General features: G+C 40.8%; 1 protein-coding gene across 2 annotated transcripts; it reads left to right on the forward strand.

The window, feature by feature from the left end:
* The first annotated feature begins 3,706 nt into the window (after positions 1-3,706).
* On the forward strand, positions 3,707-11,878 carry tmem256 (transmembrane protein 256). Of its 2 annotated transcripts, XM_066722750.1 has the most exons (5): positions 3,721-3,862; positions 4,146-4,339; positions 5,202-5,239; positions 7,196-7,276; positions 10,825-11,878. In XM_066722750.1, the coding sequence occupies exons 2-5, from the start codon at positions 4,225-4,227 to the stop codon at positions 10,966-10,968; spliced, it is 378 nt and encodes a 125-aa protein (XP_066578847.1). In that variant the 5' UTR covers positions 3,721-3,862; positions 4,146-4,224; the 3' UTR covers positions 10,969-11,878. The 2 variants fall into 2 exon arrangements, with proteins under 2 accessions (XP_066578848.1, XP_066578847.1); XM_066722751.1 differs by lacking the exon at positions 4,146-4,339 and having other exon boundaries at positions 3,707-3,862; positions 10,825-11,080.
* Positions 11,879-14,396: the final 2,518 nt, after the last annotated feature.

Raw genomic sequence — 14,396 nt, forward strand, 5'->3', positions numbered from 1 at the left:
CACAGCATGCCAATCCTGCAACATAAAAATGAGTCTCTTCTGACAAATGATCAACTGATGTTCGTGTTTCATGTTCACAGGCTGCTTAAACTGTTAGGGAAAGTGGTTTTGTGTGAACATGTCCATCCCACAGAAAGATATACTCTTACAGTGACCTGAGCCACTAAATGAATACTGTATGCACATGGTTGATCATTTAATTGACATGTGGAGCAAGAATGATCGGTTCTGACAAGAAAGAAAATGCAATGCAGAGATAATCCATGTCTCTATTTGCACACTTTTGTCCACCTATCACATGACTTACATTTGCTGTGTCACATAAACAGACAATGATTTCAAGGTATGACAGCAGATGCCAGTTTGCCATGAATCCTTCCTTCAAAGCGAGGGCTGCACTTTTGAACAAGATGGTCTACCTTCTCTATTGCCCCTCCCCCAACTGTCAAGAAACACTAATCTGAGAGTCAGGGACTGAAAATATCACTGTTGCACAGCGTTCATGCTGGACTGAGCTCACAGGTGTGTTCACGGTACTGTGGACACCGCAGCAAAGTCACGGAAACACGCCGGTCTCTTCTGCTACCATGCCTGGTGTCTAACAGTTTGCATTCTCTCCTCTAATGACCGCGGCACATATAAGCCAGTCGATATGACTCACAGGGTAAATGCATAATAAAGGGCATGGCAACACCAAAAATATTTATTGATAAGATTCAAAATGTATATACTTTTTTCAATTTCAGGACAAATTGTGGGAATTTTAATAATTCATGCACTTTCTGATAATATTTAGCCATTTCATGAATTATGTATTCACATTGAGATATTTTTAGCACGCAAGGCGAGGCTTGCAGCCTGCCAGTATTTGTATTTAAACCACAGTCGTATGATCAGCCAGGTCAGTGTTTCTGCACCTCCCTATGAGTCTTTTTTGGGGGAAGGTTCTCCCTGTCAAAATAGCATCTGTCTCTCAATGTCTCTCTGTCATTTTCCTTTTCTTTCCATTTTCTTTTCAGTTGGTTATTTCTGACTGATATGAACATCAAAGGGTAAATCAAGACCATGTACAAAATAAAACAAAACTGTATCTACCTCAGTGTGGTGCTGGTATTGTATCATTATGTAATAATACTAAGACCCAAAACACCTCCATAAGGCAATGTACCAAGTTGATCCTGTCAGTGCATCCTGTCTAAGAGCCTTATATAAGTTGTCTAGGGTCCTGACCATTGTAGTGAACCTAATGTAACACGGTGAATTCTGTACATGAGCTCATTACGGTGATGCAATTCCTCCAAATTTAGTCGAGTGTGTAAACCTCCTGTGTTAGGTCTTTTTGCGTGACGGGATTGTTGCTCTACCGGGATTGGAGCTGTGTGGTGCGGTGCTGTAACAGCGCGGTTTGAATCTGAGCTGGATCTCCAACATAGAACATAAGAACATAAGAAAGTTTACAAACGAGAGGAGGCCATTCCACCCATTGTGCTCGTTTGGTGTCCATTAATAACTGAGTGATCCAAGGATCCTATCCAGTCTATTTTTACATGTTCCCAAATTTTCTGCTTCAACCACATCACTGGGGAGTTTGTTCAGATTGTGACGCCTCTCTGTGTGAAGAAGTGTCTCCTGTTTTCTGTCTTGAATGCCTTGAAGCCCAATTTCCATTTGTGTCCCCGGGTGCGTGTGTCCCTGCTGATCTGGAAAAGCAACTCTGGTTTGATGTGGTCGAAGAGTTTGTTATTTTTTATTAACTACACAGTTGTCTGTGTTTGAGATAAACTCTTATCACCAGCGCCACACTGACTGGCATTGCTGGGTGGGACAGGACACATGGGATAGAGAATTGTTTTCCTTTGTTGTCTTGATTAAACGTCTCAGGACAATGAACGCTCACATGAGGTTGTACAGTGGGGGCTTCCCTTGTGCACACAGAACAAAGAGCTCATCCCTGCACAGACTGGGTCTAATTTAAAGTACCCCACATCACACACATTGTGATTAGTTTAGATTTGAAAAATAACTATTAAATAATAATAGTACATGTGTGGAGCCCATGCATAAATATGTTGTTGCAACTATGAATGAAAACCACAGGGACTATTTACCTTTATCAGTGCAGATGTCATTACACATTACACATTACACGTTATTGATTGTTTTGTCAGTGTATTTACAATGCAACTCTGAAAAGCATTTTGTGAAGTATACATACCCTATTTAATAAACCATTAAATAATAATACATTATTTACATTAGTTTGTTCAGTAATACATAATTTTCTGGATTTCATTTTACATTTTACAGGACTCGATCCCCCCTGTTCCAATCAATCATTAGTGAATAGAAAACAACAAACATATCACAATGTCAAAATAACAAAGACTGGAATACACAAAGACACAAAACCGAAGAAAGAAGGAAAACAGAATAAACCAATCAGTGACAATACAGGGAGAGACGAGAATGAAGGCAAAGAAGAACCTGCCCAGATAAACATTAATAAAAAGTGTATATACTTTATTTAAACAGATCAATATTTGATACTGTGGTGATGTAGCGCTGGCCAATTCAGACAACTGAGGTAAAAGGAAGGGCAAAGTAAAATACTGAATAGCTTTAGGGTCAACAATATTGCTTGTTTGACCTTGTTCTATATTTATGTATTTTATAAATTATTAATGTCTTGTATGTGGTTGCTTTTCTGGGTCATACCTGAGAACAAAATGGTTTCTGGCTGGTTGACTGGGAAAATATGGTCTGACTTCAATTTACTTTCTGGACCCAATAGCTTATAACTGATAACGGGGACTTTTACATTCCTCAATTCATGACACACTGCTGGAAGTTAGTGGCACAAAATTGTGTATCACTAATAAACTGCATAGGCATGAATCTTATGATAGCACTAGAATATACAATCTCTAGAACAGACAAGAGAATCGGTGAAGCTTTTAAATGAATATACCAGGGAGCCACCCGCTGTGGAAGGCAAATTCTTGCACATACCTTCAAAACAGCCTATTTTTAGAGCTTGTGTATAATCCGATCCCCTCTGTAAAGAAGGAATGGGTAATGGGAATCACATAATGTAATATTTATCATTCCTTTTTGAAGGCACACTGGCGGGAAGGGCCAAACGAACAGACTTACAGGGATTTAAACTTTATGTAGTTGATGATCCATACTCTCGACATTGACTAAAATCAATGCACAGCAACCCTTCTGAAATGGATTTGCATTTTCATTAGAAAGGGTTGAATAGATGTGTGTGTGTATACAATGTACATTGAAATATATGTGTAATATTTCAAATATGTATACACGACAATATATTTAATTAAAGATGCGCTGTATATTATATCTGTAAACGTATTTACGCAAGTCTTAAAACGTGAAGTTGCGTTTAATATAAATGTCACGTCCTCCATGAAGCCTGCGTGTCTCAACCCAGATACTCATCTCTGAAGTGCGCATGCCCCAGCTTTCGCAATGCCTTAGCAAATGCTTCAGGTCTGCAGTTGTGGACTCCACTTTCCGACACATTGTGGTGATTTAATAACCAACAACTCGAGATTAAACACAACATCAGGAGATGCAACAACGCCCCTCTAAACTACTCGATGTCCCATAACGTACGTGTTTGAAATAGTGAAGCTGCGCCCTGGCCGCCGCCATGTTGGCTCGATCAACACACGTTCTTATGCATAAAAGAACTGCGTCGGAGCCAACATGGTGCCAGTTTCCCTTGAGCTGTGAGGTTACGACATTTAGGTCAGGATGAAGGGGAGTTTGCTTGTGCAGAGGTTGGGGGGAATCTCCGGGGCTCTGGCGGTCACTGCTGGCGCTTATGGGGCTCACGGTAGGCATGTCCGTATATATTAACATAACATTACAGTTACTGTAGCAGCAAAGTCGGGAAATGAAGAGGCTTGATACAGATGTAGCCTGTAACTGGTCATATGACTGAGCAGCGAGGCCGTGAGTGTGGGATAAAGGCAGCATTATGTGTATCATGTGTATCATCTATATAATATAATATAATATAATATAATATGAGTGTGTGTGTCTGTGTCAAGAATAGGACCAGCTTACTTGGCTTTCATTTTCCCTTTCAATGAAACAAACCTTCCTGGTTGTTAAAGTCATTCAACTGGCTATGCAAAAGTAGATCTGCTCCACCATCACCCATATCTTCTGTGGTTTCTGCGGCTGAAGACGACGATGCACGTCTCTCTAGTCTGGCTTGAATTGTGCAGCTTTCCAACACTAACGCTTGACCGTAAACCACAGCCCACAGGACCACCCTTACGGCAGCCAGACAACAGCAAAGGAAGAGGTTGGGACCCGTGTGCGATGAATGAGGATGTGATTTGTGTTTTACTTCTGTTAAAACAACTTCCCAGAGGACTTCTGTTGAGTTCTGTTTACCCGCCAGGTTATAATCCAGGGATCTATTTAGATCTATACCTCTATTGACATTACATGGTCAACAATATATTAAAAGTACACACCCCATTAGGATCTATTAATAATACAGGGCCTGCGGGGCCTCTATTCTTGAGTATGAAGGACCTGGGGGTTCTGTTCAGTTACAGGCCGCCAGTTGAGTCACAAGCTTTAGGCCGCATTACCAATACAAACATTACACAGCAGCAGCCTAAACAGACCCAGTCCCTGACGTTGCTGTTATCAGTAATGAGGTGGAAGTAATAACGACTGAGAAGGGCCACAATTATAGTTTAATTGCCACAACCAAGAGAGTAAGTGTTGCTGCCCTAAAAGCGAAAGCTACTCGTTTGTGTTACCATTTAATGTATCTAATAAATGTTCTACCGCTCGCTACATTGTTAGTGAAATAGTGTCCTGCTAATGCAAACATGCAATTTCTCCTCTCACTTGCGAATTCTGCATATGTTACTTGCTAGTAGAAAAGAAACCAGCACCCCTGTAGAGTCAGGTATGTTTGCAGCACGAAGGACATTTTCATCGTTGTGTTTATTAGTTTTGCTTCGCTATCTTAAGGTGTGTCAATTCACGGCTGGCATTGATCGTTTTAATATCTGGTCGCTTCTAGGCTACAGCTGGCTGGAGTGAAAAATGCTCAGCAGAAGCAAATGTTTTTGGCTGTTAGTGCTTTGAGGATTTTAAGGATCTCTGCACCTTAAATATACAGTTTTTCTCTCTGTCTGACTTTCTAGGGTTCCGGCGCAGTGACCGAGATGACTATCTGAAAGAGGTACGATCAACTGTCGGCTTCTGGATCATTTTGGTTCTGTTAGCATTTACGACTAGCATTTGACTGAAAGAAAGCAAGCCTGTTTGATTTGCTATCTTGTGCACAAAAGCAGTATGCATTATAAAGTATACAGAGTGCTTTAACACTACAGAGTTTGGTGAAATGTGTATTGCACTATGATTTGTCTTGTATTTTTTCCCTCGTGGCATGTTGTAGTGTGTATATTTTTGACCCTGCTATCCAGCTGATAGCTTTTTGACCCATGTAATACTCCTGTTTCTCATTAGATGGAAGCATGAACTTTTAGAACACGCTCTATAATTCTAAGCAGGTCAGAGCTGTGAGTGGAGATGTAATCATAGAGATACACGCAAATAGTATTATTCTTCAGCTGGAAATATGAAAAATGTGCCACCGGAGATCCAAGAAACTGAAACTTATAATAATCATAATTATGATTTGGTGGACAATGCAGCATATTGTACACACGTGTGGATGCCAAGACGGAACAGCACAACCACAGTCGTCTCTGACTAATGGCTCCAGAGCTGTAATGTGGTGCACTTCCACAATGTGACAAGTCATTAAAAATTGCATCAGGATAAAAATGGTATGCTGAATTGCCATGGGGTGTTCTGGTCTGCACACTCAACTCGCAGGTACGGCATGCAAACAGGTCTGTCTCGCCGGAGTTAAGACTGGAAGCACTTGTTGCATTATTTAGTGACTAGATGTATGCAATTTTCACCATGGCACCATTAGCATTTTACCGAGCATGTTTCAAGTCTTTTCCTTAAAGGAGAACGCTGTTCCTTCAACCTCACTTTGGCTAAACTATTATTTACGATCTGTGAAAAAAGCTGCTGTTATTTTATGAGATGTTTGTGCTTCCAACATTCATTATTGTGTGAAACGCTGTCACTTTTGAGATGTTTTCCTCACCTCCGACCTGTTACCTGTCATCCGTGTTGACTGTCTCCAAGGATACAGTTTCCATCGAGATGTTTTTCTGAACTTTGTCGTGCGATTGTTTCCATGATTTCACAAGCAATAGCGGAAAAGCTGATTGGTCTGTAAGTCCCTGGTTTATTTTGTCGTCCCCTGACTCGTGGATAGGTACTGTATTTGCAGGTACAACCGGCTGTGATAGTCAGTTTTCAGATTTTAGTAGAGGTCTACGGATAACATCCCGTCATCTCCTCGAGTACAATAATAAACAGCTGACGAGAATCTGCGCTAATCACAGCGGTCTGATTAATGCAAGAGTCGGAACAATTTTGAAATGAAGCTCGCTCAACATCCACAGTGATTACATTTTAAACCGACAAACAAGTACAACAAAAATCAACTCCAGTCAGTCTTCCGTATGGAGCATTGATTGTACATTAATACAGAACATATTTACATTTTGTTTAAATGGCAGACTCATTTGAAAAATATGCTAGAAAACCACAAGATCACATCCATTTAAAGGGACGGTATGCGTTACTGTTGTCCCTCTATATACGGCATCCTGTATCGCAGATTTGTATGCGAATCCTGAATTTTATCTCCTCGCTGTATTAAAACCTGCCAACTATACAGGATAGACATACAGATACTTAACTCTCAGGAAAGTCTTCAAATGTTGATGTCAGAGGCGTTTCAGTCGCTGTTGACTGAGAGAAAAGAGCAGCATTGATTGATGGCTCTGTCAGTGAACGCCGAATATTGTCTCCCTCAGGTAAGGGCAGCGGCAGAAAGGGCTGAATAGCAATTGGCAGATTGGATTTCAAAAATAACTGTTGATATTCTTCCACAGGGAAGACAAATGTGTGTCGGATGTGAGTGGTGAGACACATACTGAAGAAAGGGTGAAAAATAGAGTTATTGCTTTCACTAGATTGAAGCCTATTTAGTATATTAAGATACCACTTTAATGAGCCTGTTCTGAATGTTTTTCTTTTTTTTTTCTAGCTGTATGAAACCGCCAACAAGTACCATTTCATTCACAGTCTGGCTCTGCTAGGTGCTGCTCGGTGCCGCAAACCACTCATTGTAAGTTTCAAGATATAATTCGCTCTTTCTCCACCACAATAAAATCAACCTTTTTTTTTGTTTTGTTTTTCATAGGAAGTGTATTTCATGGTCAACGACAAATTGTTACATTTTTAACTGGTGGAAATACATTGTCATTGAAATTCTCTGACATTTTCATTGTGAAATATTTTCTTCATGGATGTTTGTGTGTATAAATGTTAACATTCATCTATCAGTATCTTTAGATAAGGTCTTTCTCTCTCTCTCTCTCTCTCTCTCTCTCTCTCTCTCTGTCTCACTCATCCTTGTGCAACTTTAATAACCACGGCCATAGACAGTATGATAGAAACAACCTTAAAACGGTAGATAGACGTAAACTGCCAAAGGTATATTAAAAACATATGACCTAAGCTTTGAATACATTTTAATGTGCTGTTCTCAAACTGCTTCTCTAATGCATACATGCAAAGTCACTCAACACAAACACCCTTGTTTGCGTGTTCTCCTCCTCACTCTAAATAACCAGTTATTTTCTCCTGGCATTTGGATGTAGAGATTTCCTTAAATATTTTAGTTTCCCAACCATTTAAACCCTTGTCACGTCACAATCCCCCTGCTCTATAAACAGACATTTTTAGAGCTATGTGTATTCAACACATCCATTTCTTTATTTGTTTATTAATTTATTTACTTACTTATTAATGATCCTTTCCCTCTGTACCCCAAATCCATCTAACTATCTGTTTGGTTGTTTATGTTCCCTTAAGTACATTTTACAAGGCACCTAAGGCACAGGCAGTACAAACATGTCCATTTAAACTGCAGTAATTCCCCATGTCTTCCTCTGGTGCTTGCCCTCCATCAGTAATATCTCCATCTACCATGTTGTCTCCTGCCCAACCCACGTCTTTACGATCCAACCCACTGTGCCTTTGGCCCTAACAGTGACCTCTTGGCCCCAGCTTCTTACCCGGCCCCAGCTGCCATCATAATCTACAAAATATATTACTTTTCCATTCCTCCGACATTTGGCTGTGGCATCCATAAATTCTTTGATACTTTGTCTGGAGCCTTCTGCTGGATTCAATACAAAATTTTACTTCAGTCCTTCACCTCCTTGATGAATTGCTAGTGATTGAACTTCCCTCAACTTCTCCCGCGCAATCTCCCTCTACCCTGGCGTCGCTCTTACAAAGCCTTGGCCTGCTGCTGTGTCAGGAGAAGACCCACTGTCCACCTCGGTCCAAGTTCCTCTGCATTATTCTGGATTAGCACTTGTTTTGTGCTTCCTTGCTCCAAGACAAACCCGATCACATTCATCTGAACCTTGCTACTAATTAGAAACCTTCTTGCGCTCTTGGGCCATCTCCATTAGGCCATGACCATCATGTCACAGGGCCGTGCCTTCATTGTCCACCTGCCCACCCCTGCCCCTTCTGCACGTTCCCTCTATTAAAATGTTATATTTCGCAGAATCTGCTTGGCCTCATTTAAGATGAATTGGCTGTTTCTGGCCAGCCGAACAGCTTTTACACTGAAGGTCTAGTGTCCCCTGAGGATCTCCAGCTATTCCCTTCCATTGGTTTTGGGGCCTACTACCACGGGTGGTGTTTCACAACAAGCTGGCCTCCACTCAGATAATATAAATGTCCTGCTGCCTTCACCGATTCCTCCTGACTCTGAATTTAAACCAATCACTACATCCTTCTCTCCCTGTCTCTACACAGTCTCCTCCCCCCAGACATTTGAAACATGGTGGACAGCATTAAAAATCCTACCTAGGATTCCACCAGACGCTCCACATTCTCTTTGCCTCGGTGGACTTTATTTATTTTCTTACCTCCACCAAAACATGTAGGCCTACATGGAGCACACAATCCTTCTGCAGGGGGATGTCAGAACTCTGGAAAAGGAATTGAAAAGTAAAATTCGGATGGAGGACAACCAAACTAACCCAAATTTCGCATCACTCTTGCTCCTAAGCACAACCAATCAGGTTCTCCCTCACATACACACACAAGCATGTGTATCTTGGAACAAGCTTACCTTCCTCTAAGTCAGTAGCCTTCCATCCCTCTGCCTCCGCAGTCTCCACCCATGTAGCTGATCCTTGGATCAATCATTGAAGCAGGTTATGGCCAAATAAACTCCAGAACATTCAGCTTCCACTTCCTTCTATAACGGGGTTTCTGAACTTCTGAAATATTTGAATGGCTCTCTTTGCAAATCACAGAATACAGCCTACAGAATTTAAGGTACGAAGGGATAAAGAAAGGGTGCCAGCAGCACAAAGACTGAGGATAACTGCAAACAGTTGATCGTAGTTAAATTCGAAAAAAAAACACCAGACATGGAAAAGAGAAAAAACAACCAAAAAAGAAATAAACACAATCTCTGGGGGGCCCAGGCCTAATGGTTGCATCCCCTCCAGGCAGTAAGACAAAAGTACGATAAAGCAATTTAAGTAATATGTTCTTTAATCAGTCTGGGGGGAAACAAAACACAACAGCATGCAGCAGCATGTTTTGCTTTGTTAAATGGCTTGCTTGCCTACTTGCCTCATTAATTATGCCATTTGCAAGAATGCGTGTCAGTTGTCATTAAAAGAAAGTGTCAATCAGAGTAAGTTTTCTTTTAACTTTTTTCTTTGGACTAGAACGTTTTGAGTTATTAACCGTGCCATCTTCTCTGCCGCCGTGTGCATCGCTAATAATGAACTTGCATGTTCCCGACACTTTTTAATGATGCGTTCTGACAGGTTAACAACTCTATATCCCTGCGCCTGAGCTGAGTTCTATTGAAGGGGGTTTGTTAGTTGTTCAGACCTCCCGAACACACGAGGGGCGACGGGGCATTTAGTGCTTATTAGAGATTCAGTCTCTTGGGACTTCAAACCTCATTTAAAAACCGTTTTAATTCCGGCTTTCTCCTTTTAATTTGTTGTATTTTTAATACTTTCTCCTTCACTGAACTCTTCCCTTCTTTTTAATAATCTACAAATATTTGGTTATTAGTAAAGCTATATAAAATCAAGGTTGTTGTTCAATATGTTAAAATGCACCAATATGTGTATTTAATCTGTTGTGCATGTGAACAGTTTACTTTATGTATTACCTCTTCAATTTAGTTTTAAATCACATTGAATTAAGTCCATCTATAGACAGGTGATTTTTACCTTCTAACCTGCATTTACTGGTGTTAAAACTGTGCTTATTACTATGTCAATGTTATTTACTGTAGTTTTTGTTAAAATTCAGTCTATTGTATGTAAAACAATGTCCAAGTATTCAGTACTGATATTAGCTTAACAAAGTCATACAGACGCTTTGTTTGATCTGTTCTTCAGCAACTTCAGATGAGTTTAATGTAACACAATCGCATTCAATCTGTTGTATTTGTGTTATACTCAACAAAATAGGTGATTGAAAAACAATTGCACACACGACACAAAATTTGTCATACAAACAAAAGAATAGCTTTATTTTCATAGAAAGTCTCAATGACAGGAGGGTGTTGTTACTGTGTGTGTGGCGCTGCCTCTGATGGTCTTGCATGTGTGTTTCTAGGCGGGCACCCTGCTGACCTCTGGGATGGTGATGTTCTGCGGGGCGTTCTACTACCACGCGCTCACTGGGAACCCTGCGCTCAGCAAGGCCGCCCCCTGGGGAGGGACGCTGCTCATCGTAGGCTGGGCGGCGATTGCCCTCTGAATCCCTTCACGTTGGCACACATCCCTTGCCCTGTGGGAGCCTGAGGGGACCATTTGATTGTCTCTCGGGGGACACGATTGAAGTCTAAACAATAAATCGTCCAAATCTGGAATACCTGTCTGGCACTTGATCTTTCAGCCCTTGATTGGCAGATCCCACTGTCACAAAACTTTTTCTGCAGCGTCGAATATACTCTTAATTGCGCTCGTTCTAGTTTGGTTTCTTGTATACGCATTAATATCAAAATCATGTGACACAGCTCCATGAAATAAGATGTGATTGTACTTTGTAGAGGTTGTTTGGTATTGTTTATTTGATACCATGTCTTCTAGAGTATCTGTAGGGTCAAATACAACAGCTACTTTGAAGAAACCCTTTTGGACTCAAGGCACGATTAATGGATAAACAAATGAGAAGTTTCAGGGTTGTATGCAAGCAGCCATTGTAAACGTATCAAATTGTTAACACATCATACCACAAAGCTGGGACTGATTAAAGCAGAACTTGAAAACACGTTGTCCTGACCATTCCCATCCATCTGCAATGAACTGGGAATCGAGAAGATCCCATTTGCTCTGCCGCAGCAATATCACAGCTATGAACAGGAACCATTAAAGCCCAATGGTGGATCGACACCCTGCTATATACGTGTGTCTCCTGTCTGTCGTCCCATTTCCATTTGTGATCTAGTCCAGGCGTTTTGCGACCGTGATTTCTAACCTGGTGATTTCCACAGCCTTGCTGAGCGGCTACTTCGACTGTTTCCACCCCGTGTCGTCAACGCTGCAGCGTCTATTCAAAGCGATTGCGATCTCGAAGTCTCGTCTGATGATCGGCTCGCCGCGGCAGCTTTCAGTGCCTCATTTGCATCTGAAAAGAAGACTCGGTTGAATAAATCTATTTCATCATTCCTAAGGTTGTGCTGACTTATCTGTCTTTCATTGGGTGTCAGGGAGAATGCAAACTCCACACAAGGCTCTTGTTCAGCCCCTAAATGAGCTCTTTGCTTTGGCTTCGTCTAATTGCATTGTGTGAATTGATCCTGTGTGAAATCCGTTGTGCCCTATAGGAGGCCCACTTCACAAACCTCTTTAGAAAGCATGCGATCTGTGTTTTATTTCAAGTCCAGCTTCTTTTATTCAGTTGATGCGTTCGTTGGTTATGATTCACAGTAAGGTTAAAGGACAACTCCAGGTTTTCAGATAGAATTGTATTCATTCATTTTGTAGCAATGACTTAAGTGAATATTAATATGTATCTGTTGCGGCTGTCAGTCAGAAACGAGGAGATGATTCAAGCCAGTGTCTGTGCCAATTATCTAGTAAAATAAAAACACGAACACATAAACCTGTGTATCAAAACATAAATACCGCAATGATTGTAAGTATTGCTTGCTCTGGGTATGATGCACGTTTGTACATTGTGGATGTATGGGGATATGTGTTGTTAATGATTAAAGGTTATTACAAATATTAGATGTCCACATAAAACCGAGTGTCACATATTAGTCGAATGTGAATCAAACAATAAATACTATAATCACACTTTTTGGCTTGCATAAAGGTGCTATCATTCCTGCTGCTGGGACATTAGCACTATAACATGATGAAACGGAAAAGGACTGCAATACAAAATATCGTTCTGATAGAAACCAACCCCCGAAGCAATGTCTTATAAATCCTGAAAGGAAGTGTATAGCTTCCAAATCAAACCCACTGGGCCTATTCAACACATGTCCCCTGTCTAAAGTATCACAATCCATTTAGTCAAGTTCTGGGGAGCTACACTGAAATTGTAGTCTTGCTCTAACTGCAAGTGAGTCCTACTCTGTCGTGTTTTATTACAAATGTGTGGCTTGAAGTCATGAAACACAAGAAAAATCGATGACAACATGAATTATTTAGTTTATTCTCTCCAGTTCTTCAGTCTATAAACAAAAACAATGTGATGGTAATCAGAATATGTATCGGTTGGGGTGTTTTGATATGCAATTCAAGTTTTTCTTGACCATAAAGTTTTGTCACTATTTAAAATTGTATCACAAATATTTCTAGACTTGTTTTTAATGTGAGATGTAGCCAGGACATCAGGATTAGATGCCCTATTCTTTTGAAAACTGACACGCTATCTGTAATAGCCATGAGCGAAAAAATATTAGCATTTGATACATTAGTAATCAGTACCCCTATTTCTTCTGGTTTGTTGCATTTTAATGTATAAGTTAGGCTTATTGAACTAATTAATGAGCGATTCTCAGTTAGATTGGTTTTTACTCATCAGTTGGGGTCATTGGTTTCCAAAGTTGCCTCGGTCAGGTGTTTTGTTGACAAGAGGTTTAGCGAATCGATCTCTTCTCACCGTTCTGCTTTGCGAATACAAACATGGGACTTGCTTATTTTGTAATGTATTTCAATCAAAACGTGTGGGTGTTTGCACTCTGTTGGTATCCTGGAAATTGTGTTTTAACACAATTCAGGACGCACCTTCCAAAATACCAATATAAATGGTGTTCTGTTAAGAAGATTCTCCAACTTTTCATAATTTGATTTACGCAGTTCCGTTTGGGATACTACGGGTTGTTAGTCTGAGCTGATGTTACAGCTGTGTGATGTGAAGTCACAGGTTCTTCTAATTACACCTGATTTAAGAGCAGTGCAGAATAGGATGTGTGTCTGTAGATCACTTTGACATCAGATTTATATAAAGATGTGATTCAAAATATCTCTGAATGTTACTGAATATCTCCACAGTCATACCACTTTCTGATGTGTGTTGTGAGACTGAGACGGAAAAAATGAATTAATTAGTAAATTGGGGCACCATAGGCACTGGTCTACAGAGATGTGAGAAAAAGTGATTTGGTCAGATGAGTCATCCTTCACCATATTCTGGACAAGTGGGCGAGTGCATGTTTGGCGACACCAAGAGAACGGTACAGGCCTGACTGCTTGACCCCTACAGTGAGGGGGTCCGGAGGCTCTGTTATGCTGTGGGGGGCATTTTCCTGGCATGGTTTGGGTCCACTTTCCGCCTTAGAGGGAAGGGTCACTGCAAATCATTACAAAGTTATTACAAGAGTGATCACCTTTATCCTATGGTGACACATTTCTATCCTGATGAGAGTGGTCTCTTCCAGGATGACAATCCCCCATCCACAGGGCATGAGGGCTCACTGAATGGTGTGATGAGTATGAAAATGATGTGAATCATATGCTATGGCCTTCACAGTCACCAGATCTCAACCCAATTGAACACCTATGGGAGATTTTGGACCAACGTGTTAGACAGCGCTCTCCACCACCATCATCAAAACACCAAATGAGGGAATATCTTTTGGAAGAATGGTGTTCATCCCTCCAGTAGAGTCCAGAGACTCATACAATCTGTGCCAAGAGCATTGAAGCTGTTCTGGTGGCTCGTGGTGCCTA

This window comes from Amia ocellicauda, chromosome 14 (assembly GCF_036373705.1).
Source record: "Amia ocellicauda isolate fAmiCal2 chromosome 14, fAmiCal2.hap1, whole genome shotgun sequence".
NCBI classification, from domain to species: domain Eukaryota; kingdom Metazoa; phylum Chordata; class Actinopteri; order Amiiformes; family Amiidae; genus Amia; species Amia ocellicauda.